Source organism: Poecilia mexicana, unplaced genomic scaffold, assembly GCF_051168715.1.
Source record: "Poecilia mexicana isolate PSO_F unplaced genomic scaffold, ASM5116871v1 scaffold_16, whole genome shotgun sequence".
In the NCBI taxonomy this organism is placed as follows: domain Eukaryota; kingdom Metazoa; phylum Chordata; class Actinopteri; order Cyprinodontiformes; family Poeciliidae; genus Poecilia; species Poecilia mexicana.
The window spans coordinates 18850802-18871407 of NW_028263385.1; the positions used below are offsets into that span (position 1 = coordinate 18850802).

The following is a 20606-nucleotide window of genomic DNA, read 5'->3' on the forward strand; positions in this document are numbered from 1 at the left end:
TTGAAATATATACATTTTAAGTTGTTTGTTAAAAAAAGAAAGCTGTTAAATCTGCACAAGTCGCACATTTCTTTCAGACTAAGACAAAAATTTGCATTTCTGTCAAATTAGGCCGACTATAAGTAAAGCGACAGCAACCTCTTTTTCCATAGCAGAGTGGGTCACATGTCAAAAGGCGGAAAGGAAGTTGGGCAGGAATAGCTCAGAGATGCATGAATTTAAATATGTTATAATTTAAGGAACACTCAAGCCACAGTAAAATCTGAAACACTTCCTGAAACCGCTCATGTTAAAAAAAAATATATAAATGTCTCGGATAGCTTCAGAGATTTCTACTTATTGCGATGTACTGGGAAGCCCTCTGACCATTTTGTCTGGCGTATTTTTTTTATGTTGCATTTGGACACCTGGAGTGGGTACAAGTGCACCCCGTTGTGTCCCACTCACACGGTACGGCTGACAGCGCTCATTAGAATGGAAGCTCTCATGAATTTCATGGTGAACACCAATGCAAATGCAACCACGCAGAGCTTGGCTCGCACGCACCAGCACTGTTGAGAAAAAGGAAGGCAAATCCAGCGTTCTTTGCATTTCAGCATGAAAAGGAGCTGTCATGTGTGTGACTCGAGCATGAGGGATCATTATTCGGAGGGCTAAAAGGGAGAGAAGTCTTTTAAACAATTACAATAGGAAATCTACATATGTGTATACACTCTTGAGTAAAGATATGAAAACATTGGACTCCTTCCATTTTTTTCACTATAGCTCACATTTATTTATATGCAGAGGAGCTGGCAATTTATTGTGGATCATACCAGGAGAAATTTACACATGGAGCCCATATGGGAAGCAGGTGGGTTAAATTACGGGCCTGTGAGAGGATTGTCTGGACATAAAATAGTTGCCCCTTAGTGATTGCCAATATGAGTGTAATGCACTTTGGGGAAAAAGTGGAACTCATCTCCTTCAAGCGATGAGTTGAAGGAGATTTTGGTAGATTGAACCATTTTTTTTTTTTTTTTAATTCCCAAAGACATAGCTAAGATCTATGTATGGTGTCACAGTGGTTTTATTGGAATAGGTTGAAATTGTTCAATCCAAGTGGAACCTGTACAACCCCTATGCTGAGTCAAGACCCTCAGCACTCGTCTGTATAGGGCAAACGTGCATATATTGACTTGGGAGTTTGTGGATTGAGACCAAATTTTGAGCAGTAACCCATGAAAATACAAGAAAAGGTTCTTGGATATGAGAAGTTAAAACAGCAGAGTGTAAATGTGACAATGACATTGGTCTCCACGGAGCTCTGTCCTGACTCAGTGCATTGCATGGCTTCAAACCATGCGCTAAATTACTGTTCACAGACGAATCTGACAACACGCCAGAGTTCCAGAGAAGAAACCATCAGTTAAATAAAATATTTGCACAATAAAACAAACAAAAAAAAACTTTCTAAAATTTCTAAAAAAGTTGTCGTACATGAATTATCTCTCCAGGGTTTTGGAGTTAACGATAGGGCTGGATAGGGCTGGTTTGGGATCTCTGTTAAATAAATTCTTAAGACATATTTAATAATATATTTAAAAATAAATCAGGCTCATTTGTTCATAAAGATGATGACTACTTTGACACATACACTATGTTACCAGAAGGACTCGGTCACCTGTCGTTAAACAAGCATAAACCGTGTCTTATGATGACGAATTCGTAATTCAAAAGCTTTAAAACGACATTGGCATACCCTTTTACAGCTTCACCTATCTAGGCAGGCTTTCAACAGTAATTCAAAGCCTGTTTATAGGAATATTTCAACATTTCTGCAGGAGAGCATTTATTAGGTCAAATACTTCTCCTTGACAAGAAGGCTAAGATCTCCGCTCTAACTTCTCTCAAGGAGCTTTTTTACCGTTCTTCAACTTTCCTCACAAAATATGCAGCATTTAATCCTCCAAAGTGTGTTTGTAAGCTTCAGACTTAAGTGCTCCTTTGTCTGGAACCGTATAGTCAACGTCAAACCCTGCAAAAGCAACCAAAAACAACCAAAAACAATAACCCTCCCCCCTTACCCCCAACAAATTTTACACTTGGGAAGAATTAGTGTGAAAAGTAATGTTCTCCTAGCAACAGCCAAACCCTGACTCATCCAGTGGATTATCAGACAAAGAGAGGGTGATTTGTCTCTAGAGAACAATTCTTGACGGCTCTAAGTGTCTATTGTCAACAGGCTTTGCAGCTCTACATCTGACAGTGGCTGGAATACCAACCGTCAACACCAACGATTTAGATGAGTGATCCAGAACTTCCTGACAATATGGTGTATAGGTTGACTACATAGCTTTGACCAGAACACCTCAGTCCTGATGCAAACGGGATGAAGGTCCACCACCGGCCAGCAAAATTTAAATAATAATAACTACATTATTGAATTAATTCTTAGAAATATATGATCGCTTTTTGATAAGAAATCGCTCAACAGGTGGAAATAATTAATACTTCAGATGGGAATTAGTTTAATTTAGTTAATTCTGTGACAGAGGACAGATGTTTAAAAGGCTTGAAAATCTCTAAATTAAGTGCTATTCACCCTTTTCCTGTGAACAGCAAACCTTTTGAAGAGTAGTTTTGTTTTCTCTTTGATTGGGAACTTTTGAAGGGGAGATTCCAAAGAAAGAGGATTTACAAAAGCTTCTCAGTTTTGCGAGTTACTTAAAAATTCTGAGTAAAAATCTAATTCAGGAAGAATTAAAAGAAAAAAAAAAAAGATGTTGCTCTTTTTGTGCAAATCAACTACTGTAAATGATTGTCCGTATATAAGGAATCCAGAAAAAAAAAATATTCTGGAAAAAAAAAAAAAAAAAGATTTTGCAGCGACACATATTTTAAACTAGTCAAGATTTTCACCACGACTGTTGTGTCTTTTTATATCAGATTTACAAAGTAAAGAAAATACAGATACAAACAGTGCATAGCTGAGTAATCCAAGCTAACTATTGTAAATACAGCTATAATCTAAAGAATGCTTCGGAATCAGATGTTTTTTAGTGCCACAGTGATAAGTACCACAAATATGAGGACTTATCACTGTACTGTGACGTAGCAATGATAAGCACCACAGCCATAAATGTGAGCTTGTTAAAGCAAATTGATCTAGCACCTTGAAAAACATCTCAGAGGAGAGCTGCAAAGGAAAATGTTTGGAGAACTTCACTGTAAAATGATGTGGACAACAGTGAACGAGGGACAAGAGGTAGTGACCACATTTTGCAGCCTTCCTCCATTGTAGATCACGGATGCTTAAACGTTGCAGATCGTCACACATTTTTGACGATTACACAAAGCAAGAGGGAAAAAAAAAAAATCCAGTTTTCGGATAAGGATTTTATTTATCAGGGGAAAAGGTTTCCAAACAAACAAAACCCTATGTAATCATTGCATGAAGCAATAATGAATTAAAAGCACTTAACCACGTGTTTTGGAAAGATGATTCAAATTCACAAGCCCCTGTCAGATCACTATAGTCAAGAAATCACTTGAATAAAACGTGTTTGACAACAGGAAGTAGACTCCAGGATCTCAAAAACCAGATTGTGTTCTGTTCTACAGAAAGTCAAGGCAAGCTGCTGGCATCTGAAAAGGGTTGCAGACCCAATTAAACTCTGGGACTCCAGCAGGCCAATGATGTTTAAAAGAAACACAGAGGCCCCATCTCACAACTATTAAAATCTATCTTGATGATTCCCAAGGCATCTGGGAAGTAATTCACAGGATTTAAAAGACAATAATGAAACTTGTTCGAAGGTCTGCATTCATTACATCTGATGTAAAACTTACACAGCATTTAAGAAAAAAAGACCGTGATACCGACAGAGAGGCGTGTGGGTGGATGGTCTTGGGACGTGTTGCTGGTTGAGGATCTGGATGACCTGCTGTAATTAATAGAGCCATAAATTCTGCCATCTTGTAAACAGTCCTGAAGGAAAATGTCCAAGTGTCAGTTCATGTGCACATTTAAGTTATGCAACAAAATAATGATCACACCAGTGAGCCCAGTGATGCTCAAGAAGCCTCAAACAGTTGGCAAAGAAGGGCAATTCCCTCAAAGATGTTAAAGATATCAGTTTTCACAAAGCTTAATGGCAGTTGTCGACTCAAGGGTGACACAACTTTTTAATACGTTTACAGGGGAATTAGTTTTCTCAAAGGGGCATGTTGGTTTTTATAGCTTTTTCACTTTAATTATTAAAATCATCATTTCAAAACCTTTTTCCCTGATACATTTTTTTTCTAATTATCCTTATTATAACTAACTACAATTAGAAACAAGAATTAATCTTTTTTTTTTTTTTTTTTGCTCTGCATTTTGTACTTTCCAACTGGTTTCATATGTTGAGTAAGCATGTTAGATTTGAGGTTGTGGTTGGGGAGGGTGGGGGGAATGTAATTCTGACATGAGAATAGCTGATGTGCTGTTTTTCTTTCTCACACAATCGCCAGAGCGACATTAAACTTTGAAATATTAGCTTTTTGCAAGGTTAAGAATGTCTTCACCTTCCTGTTATTGCTGTAAATTACATGACACAACAAATCGAGAAAGTCCAAATCATATTCTACTGTTTTGAAATACCCATCAGTAAGGTCATGCTTAAAAGAACTTGGAGGGGGGGGGGGAAAGGTGGTACTTTTTTTTTTTTTTTTTTAAATAAAAAAAGTCTGAGGTCTGTGTCCTCCCTAAGAAAAGGGTGTCTCTGTACTGTGCTTTTAAAAGGAGATGGAAATAACCTAATAGACTGAGAGAGGTTATTCTCATTAAATTAACCGTAGCTAAGGTGGCCAGACGCACAGGCCTGCACATGATCCATTTTATTTAATAAAACAGTTGGAAATAATCCCAGTTGCAACTGGAGAAAACATACCCATATGTGTGAACAAAAACACCGTAAACAAAATGAGTCGATCTGATTGCAGATGACTGTCTAAATGCAAACGACACGCTCCCTCTAACACAGTAATTGTACATCTATTTGCCGAAACCAGCAACAGAGTTTCACAATAAGCCCTCTAAGCATAGCAAGTTAACTTGTAAAGCAGATAAGGGCGGAGAGGTGGTGTCACATTTCCAAAGCTCAGTAGCCAATCATAAAATGTTTCCTTAAAGTCAGTACACCTGGTCTACACTGGTATAGTCTCGAAGACTGTCAGGAGCGCTGCGAGAGAAGAAACACCATACCAAGCCAGCAGTGTGCTAAAGCAACTCTGAACAACAACAACAGCTCATTTAAATGTAAGTAAACACTTCAGCCAAGAGTTTTATCAAAAGGGGATTATCTGTAGTTTTATCCCTTCTATCTGTCACGTAGTCACGAGAACGTTTTTTGTTTACATGCGTGGAATCTAATGAGGAAAAGTTCACCTGCATTTTCAGTGAAGTCAAACTGGGTCCTGGTGCAGTCGTGCAGATGATTGTGCAGAAAACTCATTATTAGTTATGACTGGCATGAACTGTGTACAGTTCTTTAAGTCGGCTCTGCATATGATGCATAAACAGCCTTTGGTAAAAAAATAAACATCTCTGCGTGGATAGCAGTCCGGGAGGAATGCGAGTGAAGTGAGGACTAACGTGCTGCAAAACTGGTCTGGCTTATCCATTACCTGGGTGTTTGTGCAAAATGTGACCTTTGGATCTGGGAGTAATTAAAACTCTGCACCTGCAATGAAAATTCTCCCTTGCAGAGCACAGCTGGAGCGGCAGTATTAACTTTCAGTAGGCCATCTCTCAAAAGCCAGCCGTCACAGAGTACACACACCTATTTCTATATAGGTTCTTGTTTAAGAACATGTGCACGCTGTTGAATACACTTAAAGATTAAGAATAAGTGCGGAGGGGAACGTTGGCAGTGAATGCCCTGTTTGCACACCTGTGTTTTGAGCCTGTCAATCAAGCCAGAGACCAATGTGGGGCTGTCAAGTTATTAGAAACGCCATCATCAAGAAGAAATGCAAGATCAGACTTTTTAAAGGAAGTCAGTGTTTAGCTCTTTGCATTTGGGGATTTATAGATGTATATACATATACATTTGCTGTTTTGTTTTGTTTCTAAGAAATTCACTTGAAAGTAGTCAAGAGGTTTCATGAGAATGACATAAGCAGGGGTATTTTCCACAGAAAAAAAAAAAAAAAAACAGAACTGAGGGTAAATTTCAGCTCTAAATGAGGTGGCAGTAAAGTCCCTATTGTAGGTGACAAAAAGTTTTACTTGCCTGACTTTGCCCACTCAGCAACAAGAGAGCATATCCTGTTTAAGGACTTCGCTTGTGAGTCATCAGAGCAACAAGCAAGCAGCGGTGAGTGAGGGTGTTGATTCGCGGGGCTCGGATGGGGAACCAAATCTAACAGAGAAACTTCGTTCTTATAAGCAAGAATACGCTATTTTTCTTTGCTCCAGATCTGTCTCGTACTTTTTAAGGGTAGGTTATTTGAAACTGGCGTGACATAATGATGCAGGAAATGTACAAATGCCCTCCTTTCTGTTTGGTCGTGTTTGTATTTTTCTCTGTCTGTGTGCTTTTCACACATTTTCCGTGCTTATCAGGTGTCGCTCTTAAGCAGTAGCAACTGAAATTGACAGGGTTATTCAGAAGACAAATACTACTCACTTTTTGCACCTCATTTCACACTTCCTGGGTGCGTGTGTAATTGTCATGACATCTAATCCGTCCTCTGCGTACTTCTGTGTACATAGATCGTTTTTAAAAAAAATCTTAATTACAAAGAGTTTGGCAGATGCATTGCTTCTTATATCTACATGGGAAAATGGTAAAAAAAAAAAAAACTTTATTGCTTTGATATGGATTTTGAGATATATGAGGGTTTTTTTGTTTTGTTTTGTTTTTTTGCAAACCCTCACCATGACTGGAACCAGTCGGTTGTTGGTGTTAACAGAATGAATAATAGCTTTGTTCTCATCAGATAAAGAAAGAAAAGGAAAATCGGTACGTGACTGTAGCCCTATATGTCTTTGTTTTGGTTTGTGTTGTGTTGCGTTTTTGAGCTTAGTTAAGGTTGGAGATGCCTTCATCGTGCAGAAATGTGGAACGAACTCTTTCCATTTATTGGCTTTATTGGTTTTTTTTTTTTTTTTTTTTTTTTTTTATCTCACTCATTCAACCATTCAACTGAAGTACGGGAGAGAGGATGCAGGAAAGGTGTCACTGGCTCATTGTTACAGGCACACATTCATATCCTCTTGGTTATTTCATTGCTTGCATTGGCCCGGTACACTAAAAACTCACTCACAAACCCTGTAGTTCCTCAGCTGATTGACCAGGCTTGGTGTAATGTACAGCACTGGCTGAACCATGGTAAGTTTGTAAATTGCTTAGATTGCCATTGGAAGTTTTCTTGTCGCTTTGTTTGCAGTTTCAATTGTTCTGGTGGAGTCTGTTATAGAAGGAATGCATTTGCATTAAGTCTGGTTTGATAAACGGCGGCTGTGGGAGTTTGCAGAATTAAGTAAAAAATTCCTGTGAACCAGAAGCGTCCACTTCTTAGAAAGCTGAGCGCCAATGAATAACAAACGATTGAGGTTGCTTCTTTTGCCTTCCATCTACACTCATGGTTGTTTTTTTGGTTTTTTTTTTGCTCTTTTTTTTTTTTTGGAGCTAACTTATAGCTTTGATACTTTCCCACTAATCCTCTTCTCTCGTCTCTTGTTCTCCCTTTTTATAAGTCACATTTGTTCTCCTGTGAACCCTCTTGACTGCTGTAATGCTGATCTGTTCAGACGTTTGTGATTGCTATCGCCAGGTACCAGCCCTGTCCTTAACTCGCTGCATGTTATCTATGCAAGCAGATAAGCAAGAAATGACCTGTAAGCCTGCTGAGGTGACCTGTTGTTGAAACGCTGTGTGAGCTTTTGGTTAGATTAGATTATGTTTAGGCTTAAAATCAACCTTTCCTAGTTGGATTTGAGTGTGTTTTCTCTCTTAATATTACCAGATTGGTGTGCGAGTGTGTAATAATCCAATATTAATGAATGGGCCGAACGCCGTCTATTCCTGTCTTGCAGTAAAGCACAATAGTTTCATGATTTGTTGATTTCTTCATTTATTGTTTATAGTCCTCTGGCCGGAAGGCAGCTGGCATGTCAGCTTTATGAGCATGCTGCCTGTTATTATATGTCGCAAATTGGGTTTTGGTATGAAAGAGCAAATTCGAACGCACAAGAATATATTACCCAATTTGAGGAATAATACAGGCGTCAGGAGCCATTTGGATGTGGAGGCAGTGGACTGGGTTGATAAATATTTGCAAATTGGATCAGCTTATTATTTCACCCAAAGCGACTCTGAAAAGCAAATTGGATACAGAAGGGGCTTTTATTTGCAGCTTCTTAGGTTGGTTGCGTTTGGAGATTTACTCCAGCTTTTCGAGGGGCCTAAGCAGCCCACATACAGCACTCCCTCTCCAATCAGCCACGGCTGTGTGATTAACATCTTCCTCCCAATATAATCAAGCAAAGCAGTTCTTGATGCCGTGTATCTATTTTTAGTAGGAAAATTATCCTGACAATTGGTTTGTACCAGAGTACCCTGCATTGTGAACCAATACGAGCTTGTCAAGGTGTGAGAATAGTCAGTGGAAAATATTGGCCTCAATGCATCTATGCAACATAAAAATCTGAATTGTTCAATCTAACCTACTTGATTCCATTTAAAACTGATGGACATAATTTCTACTGCTGCTTAATAACTTTACTTTTGATACAGTTAAAAGTCAAAATCTTTCTATGATACACAAATGTGTAGAATAAACATTTTCTTTGAACTTCTTTAAATGCTGCAGGCCTAAATATTTTTTTACGTTCTGCTTGTTTGCAGAGCAACTAGGAGTAAGATGACGTTTGCTTTTCAGACTGTTTGCTAAGCAGTTGGCCTACAGTCATCTGATTAACTTTTACAACAATAACAGCGTCTTTAAAGTGAGGATATTTAGAAGTATGTGACGGACATTCAAAACGTAACTTTTGGCAAGCTCAGGTATTGCACCTCATAAGGCAGCTCAACATAATTTTATAGAAACTTGGACATTTTCAGCTCAGACAATTGGTGTAAGTGATGGGGAATAAATCATTTCTGTTGGAGTTGTTGCGTCCCTTTTTGGATAATCAGTGATGCTCCTTTGTTTCGCCATACGTTTGCAACAAGAAACATTTCCAAATAGCTGATTTTGTCCCTCTTTTCAAAAGCAGGGAAAAGTGTTGGTGTCTCTTATTGAGACGGTTAATTGGCAGCAACATGTGGGGGAGAAGAAGAGCTTCATTACTCTGTGCTCCATACTGCTAGAGAACTCTCAACACTACAACACTTTTTCTATAGTATCTCTGGAAATTTCATTGTGGGGTTTGAATCTCTCCGCATCCAAGGGGTTAGAAAACCATGGCCTTTTCAAACTGCGAAATCACAAACCACTCTGCAGCTAACGAATGCTAGTCTTGTAGCTCACACGTCAATGCTATGCATATTCATAATGACTGAGCATTGCAATGTTTGTAGCGATTAGATCGTTGGAAATTCCAAAGCCCTGCAACCTTAGCCTCTTTACTCATTTTCTTAGTGGTAACTGAGAGTCACTTCCTCTTGCTTGGCAGTCTTAGTAGGTGCCTTGGGATTTGCTCTCGTCTCTCACTTCAGTCATTTCCTCATGGTAATTAACAGCTGAGGAAACAAGAACACAATGTTAATGACGGTCAATGATGAGGTGCCTGTAGTTCAACATGTGGCACAAAGCTAAACAGGAGTGTTCACTCTTTGTTCTCGTATCACCAGACATGAGCCAATGATCTTGGCTCCTGAGAAGGAGACTCGGGAACCCAAGTCAGAACAAGGAAGCTTCATTCTGGACACACACTGGAGGAGAGGTCATTCTCATGATTTTCCCCGTTTTAAAAATACCAACATTTGTATTGTGTTGAAAATAGCCAGGGCTTTTGTTCTGCCGGCTGTGAACATCTGTGCTTTGCATCTATGCACTTGTAATGGGGAAGTGCAGAATGGCTTGTTGTCAGGCATTTTGCCATGAGGAAGTTGGGAGATTCATTTTCCATTAGAAAAAAAACAAACACGATGCATACTCGCACACGAAAATGACTTGGTGAATACATTTTAAATATCAGAAGGATTAAAGTAGATTTCTGGATATTTTTAGTTGCCAGGATGCAACAGAAACTAGTCATTTTACATCTTCCTGGAAACATTATGCAACAGGTGTGGCACAATAGCTTTGCAAAAGAGGGGGAAATGTTGAGCAGTCACTTGCTACCAGCTTACTCTGGGGGAAAAATAACAACAAAAAAAAGCTTTTTGTAACGTGCTTTTCTTTTTCTGCTGATCATAGTGGGAACTTTTTCTGTGTGACCCTCTTACCATCATACATCTCAGATTACAATCTAGATTTGCATGTGCACTTTTTAAACCAGCAGCACAAGGCCTGGATTTCTCTGAATTAGTGTTTTTCCGCTAGTACGCAATGTTGCAATGCTCGAATCTCAAAAGTACCAGCGGGAGCCCCAATAATACTTTCTGCTTTCCAACACACCCCCATCTCTACACAAGGACCCTGAGATTTCACTCACATCAGTGACTGCATATTAATAGCAGATATATTTAACTTGGGTATGCGTTTCTTTTTCTTTTTCTTGTTCCTCCCTACAGCATTTGAAGATGATGCGATTGCTGTTCCTCTGTGTGCTGCTACTGCTGCCAGCTGCCACCGGTATGTTCTCATCTCTGATACGCTTTCAGTCGATAAACATCTAATCGGGACTCAGGCATCCATGTGCCAGACTGCCTTCTTCAACTGCCTACATGCGTTAGCTGTCTTGTGTTGTGTGCAACAAGATTACCACATGCACCTACCGCCTGATTTTGCGATAGTCTGAAAGGGAGAACTTGTTCACCTCAACAGCAAAATGAACAAGACGGAAAGAAAAAACATGAAAATGAAATTGGCAACAGTCCATGTTTTTTTTTTTTTTTTTTTCTAGAGGGAATAAGGTTGAAAAAGTTGATGATCTGTCAATGTGCTGAAAGACACATTGTACCTTATGTTTAATTATGCTCTACTTTGCAAAAGTGTGTGTGTGTCCCTTGTCACGTTACAACCACAAATTTCTGTGCCTCTTATTGAGACTTTATTTGGTAAATTTAGTTGAGAAATGCGTAGCGGTGTTTTTTGGTTTCTTTGTTAAAGTTTAGGTGGCACTTTTTTACACTCGGTCCGATTTACACTCGGACTCCTAAAGAGGACCCAGGGCACACATTTGCTTTGCACCTTCCTTGCATATTTACCAAGACATGGCCGCCTGCCTAAGTTGACATGCCAGGCAAGGAGAAGCAGCTCGTAGTAACTCTGGAAGAGCTGCAAAGATCCATGGGTAGAAGCGATTGATTGGTCAGCTGTTTGTCATGCAGTCCTTATTGAAAGAGTGTCAAGAAGAACAAAAAAAATGTCACACAGAAGCCATGTGACATGGCAAATGTGAAGACTGTCCTCTTGACAGATTGACCAAAAAGTAACTTTTTCATGCACATGCTGAATATGAAGTCCAATGGAGAACTAATGCTGCATGTAACTCTTTGAACATGCTACGCCCATGGTTTAAAAATTTAAAAATAATAAAAGGGTACCTGCTTATGTATGAGATGAGACCAAATCTAGGCTCACTTTTCGGCTTTAAGGGGGAGGAGGAGAAATAGTTAGTTGGAAATAAATTCTAGGACTATGAACACTGTTGGAAAACCTTACACATTAAATTTTTTTTTTTTAAAAACTGTGCCTTCATAGTGCTTATCCCTCTTTTGTTTTGCAGTGCTTTCAGAAGACTTGGAGGGATCAGCTGACGGTATGAATTGCACATCTCACTCGGGGAAACTCTGAACAAAAAATGAAATGGAAACACATTCATGTTGATCTTAAGGTTACCAAGTAAATAGCAACCGTTTCTTAGACCGCAATAGTTTAGAGATTAAAATGACGTTTTTTTTTTTTTTTACATTAAACGTTTGAGATCACACCCAACTTCAACAAATAGTATTTCCTCATTGATGTGTTTTGAAAAGAATTAAGCATGGGTTTTTCTTGTACACAAGCCTTCATTATGTCTCATTATTGATAATAATCACCTGTTATTCAAACTGAACTGATAATTTTGTGTAATTGCTAGATTATATTGGCTCATATTCCAAGTATAACAAAATAAAAGACGCTTTCTTTCACCATATTTATGTAATTTAGCCCGTTTCAGCCCCCTTCTCCTCTAAGTTCTCACTTAAAATCAAATGTATTTCTATGGCTTTTCTCCAATGTGTCAGACTTTAGTTGGAATAAAAAAAAAACATCCCACATAACTGCACAAGGACGTTATAGTCCTAAAAAGATAAGGGCAAGGGGAGTGGCTACCATGGAGACGATTTGTTGGCTGTGCAGCAATAAAATGGCTTGCAGAAAGAAGTCCAATGTTTCCCAACCCTGGCGCTCAGGACGCACTGCACTACGTGTTTTTAGATGTTTCCCTGCTTTAACACTCCTGATTCGGTTGACTGCAGTTGAGCAAAAGCCTGTAAATCAGCCATCAATTGAAGTCACGTGTGCAGGGAGTGTACCTTGAGGACTGGGGTTGGAAAAACTCTTAATGAAACCAAATGCAGATCTAGTGCCTTGCAAAACTATTTGCAGTCTATTTTCTAGTGTTGTATGAGACTGAGTTTTACATAGTGGTATAAGAATAATGTATAATATAGAACAAACATATTTTTTTTCTTTCAAGTTAATTACTTCAGAAAGTAATTTTATTTAAAGGTATAATAGCTTAGAGTGGTTTTGTGTTAATTTTGTGATCTAAAATCCCTATGAAAAATATTGAATTGACTGGTAGTAATGAGACAAAATGGAAAAATTAAGATGTACAAATGCATCTGAAATGCACTTTGCATGCAACACAATTCAGTCATCTTTAGAAAGGCAGCATTTATCTTCATGATCTGTATTTACGTTGTTCAGACTTTAAAATGAAAAGGTTGAGCTTGACTTTCAAGTTTTAAATGATTACAATTGTCGCCTGGATTACAGAAGATGACAAATTAATATTTATTGTATTGTGTTCTGCTGAAATTTTCCAATTGTCTTTTGAAGTCACAGAAAAGCTTCCCGCACTGTTATTTGTCAGTGTTTTTGTTCTTGGTTGATTTTGTTAAAAAAGAAAGAAGGAAAGGAATAAATTCTTAACAGAGTGAAGAGGTAGGCTCACCATGCAGTCTGTTAAAAACGGAGGGTAATTTTCCAGGGCTTTTCATCCTCATCCATCTCCACATTCTGACTTGCTTAAACCCAAGTGAAAAACAGGTGGTGCGTAATTCTGTGTGATGACTCTCATGTACAGCTCCAGCCTCCCTTTTTAATTAAATTCCTCATTTAGAGTTTCGTTATTTACTCCCGATTTGAGTCATTTAGAAGTATGCTCTGCTTGTTCTCTACTTACCGTGGTATTTCTTCTGTTTTTTTTTTTTTTTTTTTTTTTACAGATTCAGATGATGAGGATATCGCTACGAGTCGGAGTGAGTTTTTCCTTTGTTCTTTTTCCTCCACACTTCACCAACAGCAGGTTTGATTCTTGAATTGTGCCACTTCTTCTGACCACAATCGCTGTAACGGCAGCTGCTCACCGGAGAGCATGTGAAGGTTATGGCCTCTAATTACCGTCAGCATTGTGTATAGGCTGTTCCAGTCCAGTGAGATGTGCAGAGGGTCTGTGGCCCCTGTTGGCGTTTACCCCCCTCTAACCATTAAGCCCTGAATGGAATCAATTAGCTCTCCAGAGAGGCCCTGTGGATCCTGCTGAAAGGCCAATGAGCATGCTGATATCTCTGCTGCCCTGTCGGTCACCTAATCAACATTGGCATTCTCATTCTCACCACACGTCTCCCTGTCACTCCTCATCCAGGCTGTGATGGGCATTTGATAGAATTACAGACCGTTAGACCAGGGCTGCAGTCTGTCTGCTTGCTCTTGTAAGTGCAGCAGTTCTGCAAATGATTACGACTCATCACCGGAGCCTGAACCTTTTATGTTTTTTCTACCTTTGGGATATGAGTGCATAAGCTCAGACTAAAAAATCTATAAATCTTAAATGTTTAAAAGTTCAAATTAGTAGAGCAATGGCTTCAGAAAAATCATAGGTGGTTGTTGTACACTTGAGAAGAAGTATGTATAATGAAAACTGTAACTGGCCTTTTGTTTTGTGCCACTTAGAAATTCCCCAGGTTGAAGGCTCCCAAGCTGAAAATGAAGATACAAAAGGTCCAAGTAAGTATGACGCATTTATGTTCACAGTATTGACGTAAAGTTTCTTCAAACCTACAGTATTGACAACTGAAATGCTAGACAAACTTAGAACTTTATCCCGATCTAAATAAAGAGCAAAACTGAACGATTTGGGAGTCGCAAAAAAAAAGCATTTCTCATACAATTAAATGTATGCATCACTTGATTCTTTATTATATTCTACTGTTAATATTTTAATTTTTAACTTTAAAATTGTCATGCACAAAGCTGGGATAGAGGCCATATCAAAAGGTGATGGTAAGCGTTAGGAATGGAAAAATAGCTGTAGCAGCATATATGCAATTTAATAGTTAAACGGGTAACAATCAGGATCGCTAGTTGTAAAGCTCTTTCAGAAGCTAAAATGGATAGAGATTCACCTAGTGGCGACACATGGTCAGGCGTTTCACCAACCAGAAATATTTTTGTCTTGGAAATAAAACCAAAGGAACAAAGTTCTGCTCCAGAAACTCAGGTTGATTAGGGGATGCTCTAAAGGGGGATTCTTCACTAAAGATGGCCGACTCCAATATTGAATGTCTGTCAGTTACTTTTGACCCTCTATCGATACCAGAGTAAAAATAATTGAAGTATTATAAAATCAACAAATTTTGAAAGATGTACGATTTTCTTTTTTGCTAAACAGATACTTGACGAGATTATCTTGCATACCATATGTTACTAAAAATTAATTTTTTATTTTTGTTTTTGGGATAGTCTTGCCTAATTAAAACTGACTCTAAAATGTTATTTTTCTTTGCATATCAGTCAAAGAATCGGCGTCCCCTGAATGTATCGTATCGTAAAACTTTGTGGCGGTGCACTTTGAATTTAAGATTTTTTTATTTTCTGTGGAACATTGTACCATCTTTTAGTTTAACAAATAGATTTTTTTTTTTTGCCATGTTTCTTTGAGTAAAATAAAAGTTTGCGATTGTTTGGATTGTATTAACATTTTAACGCAATGTCTCCCAAGTGATTTTTTTAAAAAAGGACGGAGTCATTGTGCTGACCTTGTAACATGTTTGTTTACTGTCATTTCATGTTTTTAGGTCAAATGACTCTGATCGTCATAGCTGCTGTGGTTGCAGTGGTGGCTCTGTCAGTCATAGCAGTCGCTGGTAAGCATTCTGTTTTTAAGAGTGAGATGTGAACTTTATGTTCCCAGTGCTGACAGATGTACTGCCTTTCAGTACTTGGCAGGGATTCTTGTGTGTCTTGTAAAGCTGTTGCCTCCTAAGCAAATATGAACTTTCCTCTTATGGAGTTGTGACCTTTTGTTTTCTGCTTGCAGCCATAATGTTGATGAAGCGACAAAAGCTGAAACAGATGCAAGGGTAAGATCAAATTACTTGTTTTATTCAAATTATTGGTTTACAGGTTTGTGTCTTAGTATTTATTTGTTTTGGGGTGGACTTCATGCTAAGTCAGGCTCGGAGTCACAGAACCAGTCTGTTGGGTAACAGTCCTGCTTCTGTTTTTACTCTGTGCTCCACTTGGTCCAAATTGTCGATCTACAAAACCAAAGAACAGTCACGCCTGGAAGCATCATCAGCATCCACCTACGTTAGCCCGTCTGGACTTGTTCAACAATTAGTGTTGCACTTCGTGCCCTCTACAGTCACTAGTGAACACTCCCCAACTATCTGTCAAACAATGACTTTGATGGTGCCACCGGGAAAGTATGACCCAAAGGGACAGGACACAACCTGTCCCGAAGCTTACCTCATGCACCGAGTCACAAGGAGGCAACTGAACTTGAAAAATTAACCAGCCCAGTAAACATGTTCTTGGCGTCTTGACAACAATCGCTGAGACTCTGACGGCAAAACAACCTAAACCAGTTATGCAGCGTTTTGCTCTTAGCACTTGGCCTCTGCTTTACTGTAATTTGGATTTTGAGAAACCCTGCAAACTAATCAGTTTCTTTTGTTCAGGAGGTGATGGATAAATTGCGTGACGGAGGGTCACGGGGGTCTGGGGCGTTGCGGAGTTCGCAATCAGGTGGCAGAAGAAAAGCTGTTGCAGCGATGACACCTAAGCTTGTTGTGCATGCTAGGGTTAAATTCTTGTGCAGGATTAGTGACTGCCTCGCGGAGCTGCAGCCAGCTCCACCGGTGTTTGGCGCTGAATGATCGCGCCATTGAAAAGAGGCTTAATCACGCAGCAACCTATGGCTTGTTGGATCAACAGTTTTCAGTCAGGTTTATAAGACCCACCTGGGGGATGAGCGGTGTTTTTGAGGCAACGCAGCAACCGTGCACCTGTTGGAACCCAGCTTAATGAGGGAGCCGTTTATGTTTTTATTTTTTTCTTGCTCTTCTGCCGTTTATGGATGTTCCTTCTGTTGTTAATGTTGTCACTGAAAAAGAACCTAACATGGCATCACAGTGAATTAGGACATCATTGAAAAGTTGAGCTTTTTAAAAAAGGGGTATTTTTATGGATTCATTACATTGATTTTATTGAATTAATTTTCAGAATCTTGCAGCTAACAAAAGTGTCAAATTTAGCTTCTTCATAAATTGTACATAAAAACAATTAAAATGATTTTAATAAAGAAACAACTGCCTGATTAAAAAATATTTCCAGATTCTAGACGGTAAAGTCACTCTTGTGTTTGACTAACCGATCAGGACTTGATCTGTCTGTGGCTCTCCGGTGTTTAACGGCAGAATTCAGCACATGTGTTGATGGGTTTTTCATCTCTTACCATCCTCTGGATTACATACCACAGATCCTCTACAGGTTTTTGGTCATGTTGGTTATCAGACTAAACCTGGGGCCACAGCCAGGTAAAGTCTGCACTTGCTGTTGTCAGGGGAGCGAATTGGCACCAAGTTTGTTTGTGCGAAAAGAGAGGAAGACTGGAGTTTGACCCAACGTTGATAGCAGTCAGACAAACATGGTTGCGTCTTTTTTGGGTGGATCTGTATCCAGTCGGCTAATGTGACTGGATAAACAAGTCACAACCCAGCTGCAAACGGATGAAGAGACAGGATGTGAATCAACTAATAAAACTTTTTGTAACTGAATCACCACGAACATAAGTGCACAACAGCACCAGGCATAAAACACACCATCATCTAACTTATTGCAGTCAGTGACTGAAAATAGCAGGTCATCTGGATATTTTGGACTAATTTTAAGTGAAATGAAGAGTCTTACTGAAATAATCATTCTCATATTGAACATAAAGGCAATGAGAATTCATTCAACAATTTGACATTTCCAAATGAAATTTCCACATAGTATTACTATTATTTATAATTAATTTGTAATGCTTGTCTACACAGTTCAGCCCAATCGATATATTGTCAATCTGTTTGTGTTTTTTTTTTTTTGTCACCCATTCTTTTCAAAATCAGTCAAGATAAAACAAAAAAGAAGCGATGTTCTCGAAGCGCTGAAATCAGCCATACTTTGTGCATCTGCCCCAAACTCTTGAATTCCCTGTATTTCTCAAAACTTTGGTTCTTTTAGTCTCTTGTGCACCTTTTTTTTTTTTTTTTTTACGTCAGACGTTTTCTCTCCCATTTACATGCTTGGATACGGTGCTCTGATCAGCCAATTTATTTAGAAATTACTTTCCTTGTCTAAAGAGCCAGTGGCTGTCTGCTGGACAACTGTCAAGTCAGCACCCTTTCCTAATGATTGGAGAACATTTCAGCATGTAAAATCTTTTGTGTGTGTAACATTTAAATCGACTGAGGGTTAATCTCAACCTTTTACAGCTGAAAGAGATGATCGCCTATAAACACTTGAAATATTTGTTTAAGAAATCTAAAGTTTTATCTTATTTTTAACTGACATTACACCACTACATTGGCTTTTAAATTATTTGCCAATTCATTTAGATGCATTAGTCTGTATTCACTCTGTCTCACCTTATTCTGTCTGCCACCTGTTTTTTTTTTTTTTTCAGGATTTACTCTGTACCCACTGAGCAGAACGAGAAGGGAACCGTCTAGTTCCTGGCAGCGCAGCAGCCCTGCAACTTAAAGCCAAGCGAGGAGAACAGGCCGTTATCTCCCACTCTCTGACTCAGGACACCTGAACTCATTTGCACATCAGCCGTCTTATCGCTGTCCACTCTCTCTCTCACATCCCCATAAACATATCTAACCTATACAGTATGACTTTTTTTTCTCTTGTTCGCTGTTGTGCACCATTTCCTCTGGATCCCAGCTGTTTGTTCTCCATTTAGTCAGGGATTTTTTGGAAAGCATTCAAACCTTTTTTTTTTTTAATTGGATTCTGTTTGAAGAATCCAATTTGAAAGAGGAACATGTGGCTTGCAGCTTATTTTTGTTAAAATTAATGATTTAGCTCAGCCAAACCTCCCCCCTTTTTTTTTTTTTTTTTTTCAAAAGCATAAAATGATTGACCACTTAAGCAGAGAAAACTGTAATTGTGTTTTGATTTGGTGCGTGTGGAACAGGCCTGCCTGTGAAATGGTCGTTGACTGAGACAAACCGTGCTAATCCGCGCTAAGCCAGCTGAATGCTCACTTACTTTCTCATTCACTTGTCTGACATCCTCTGTTCCTGGCCCAAAGGGAGGCACTGCGAAGGCAAAACCTGCTCTTCATCTTTATTTTCCAACGGTGCAAAATAAAAATAAGTGGATTCACCAGCTGAGCACACCTTTCAGCTGTAAAATAATCAGCTGCCATAAATAATGTTTAGTTCCCTCCCCTTTTTTTGTTTTTGTTTTTGTTTTTGCAAAGTTGTTGTTAAGTCATGCAGATTGTAAATAGCTTTCAGAAAAATCTGCAGAGTGCAATTCCTGCACTGGGAGCAGAAAGGTTGCTGAGAGGAAGGGTAGAAAACTTAAGGCAGGATGGTTTGGGAATTACATTTTTTTTTTTCTTGATGGAAGGGTGCTGGATTCACTCACATGACATCAATTACACTATGTGCAGGAAAGCTTCCTATGTCAGAAATGGTTTCAGATGAAGTGGGACAACCCCAAACCCCAAGTACTTAAAAACATGTTGAAGCAAAAAATCTATTTATTTCTAATAAATTGTGTTAACAAGAACACAAAAATTAAAAAGAAAATGGTAAAAATGTATCTGGTGTCGGGCATCAGCTTAAAAAAAAATTATGCTTATGAATTGGTATAAAACAAATTATCCGATTGGTTGGAACTGCCTCTATCTGAACACGTCATTTATTTCTGACTAGGCTTTAATGCGTCAGCATTTCATTGATGCATAAACTGGAGAACGGAACATTTCATTTTGTTGCTAAACATAATTTTGTTTCCTGATTGTTTTATATGATACAAGGGTATTTCCTTCACATTTTATTTCCCTAAAATGTGGGAGGATGTTTCTATACACTTGCTACCCAATGCCTCTCTGACGTCAACTCTTTGGAGAGCCTCTTTGTTGTGACACTACTCATTGTAACGAAATGCAATACGTGTAGCATTTAAGCTTTTTATCATTATTTTACCAGTGAAAATCTGTCATTTAAAAATGTCTTGTTCATTAAATTTAACCTGTTATGACTGCCGCAGTTTATCTGGAAGAACAAGGTTTCAAAATGCAATTATTAGTAGTAATTGATTTTTGAAATAATGTAATGAAGCATTGATTTATACAATTAGGATATTCTGAAGTGATAAAAGCATGCAGGTCATAAGGAGTTAAATTTAAATTGTATATATTTACTGGGTGATGCGTCTCCATTTTTTTTTTCAAAGAAAAAAATGGTTTAAAGGGTCGTTTGTAAGAAATTCCCATGATTAGAAAGTAAGCCCTGTCTTAAATATGTATTAGTGTTATATCACAGCAATGAGTTTAAATCTGAACTTCATGTTAAATACTTGTATTTGTATGTGCACTTTTTTATATGTATTTTTATGCCAAAGACATTTAGGGGTGTGCATTTAATTTCCAGAGCTTGTAATTGATGTATTGTCTGCCAAGAATACCATAATCATTTTTGCACAGCTACAGACACCTTTTATTTGTTCTTTCAGTCATTAGAATGGGGAAACTGCTGTACATATAAAAAGCTTTACTGAACTCTGGATTTTTGCCTATTTTGACATTAAATGTGCTAGAAAACCTGCTTGGTGTCTGTAACTGATGGATGCAAAGTTATTCTGCCATTAGATTCTGTTTATTCCAGGGCTTTCCTCACAAACACACAACCTCTGAGAGGCTTAGACACACTAGCTTAACTTTTTTTTTTTTCGTTTTCAGAGTTTGCTGGACT

General features: G+C 38.5%; 2 protein-coding genes across 2 annotated transcripts in view; one reads left to right on the top strand and one right to left on the bottom strand.

Annotated features, from left to right (window-relative positions):
• Window positions 1–6338: 6338 nt before the first annotated feature.
• On the top strand, window positions 6339–20459 carry LOC148155054 (uncharacterized). The gene is made up of 8 exons (XM_088014092.1): window positions 6339–6464; window positions 10710–10770; window positions 11867–11899; window positions 13578–13610; window positions 14305–14358; window positions 15429–15497; window positions 15671–15713; window positions 18302–20459. The coding sequence occupies exons 2-8, from the start codon at window positions 10719–10721 to the stop codon at window positions 18345–18347; spliced, it is 330 nt and encodes a 109-aa protein (XP_087870218.1). The 5' UTR covers window positions 6339–6464; window positions 10710–10718; the 3' UTR covers window positions 18348–20459.
• The window catches only part of kmt2bb (lysine (K)-specific methyltransferase 2Bb), a 386582-nt gene continuing 385458 nt past the window's right edge, over window positions 19483–20606 (bottom strand). The window contains exon 38 of the mRNA XM_088014062.1: window positions 19483–20456. The gene's annotated coding sequence lies outside the window, so the exon portion shown is untranslated. The remainder of the gene's footprint in view (window positions 20457–20606) is intronic.

Coding starts and splice junctions, on each gene's coding strand:
- LOC148155054 (XM_088014092.1), top strand. CDS start 10,719: ATGATGCGATTGCTGTTCCTCTGTGTGCTGCTACTGCTGCCAGCTGCC. Junction 10,771..11,866: donor ACTGCTGCCAGCTGCCACCG/GTATGTTCTCAT, acceptor TTTGTTTTGCAG/TGCTTTCAGAAGACTTGGAG. Junction 15,714..18,301: donor AAGCTGAAACAGATGCAAGG/GTAAGATCAAAT, acceptor TTTTTTTTTCAG/GATTTACTCTGTACCCACTG.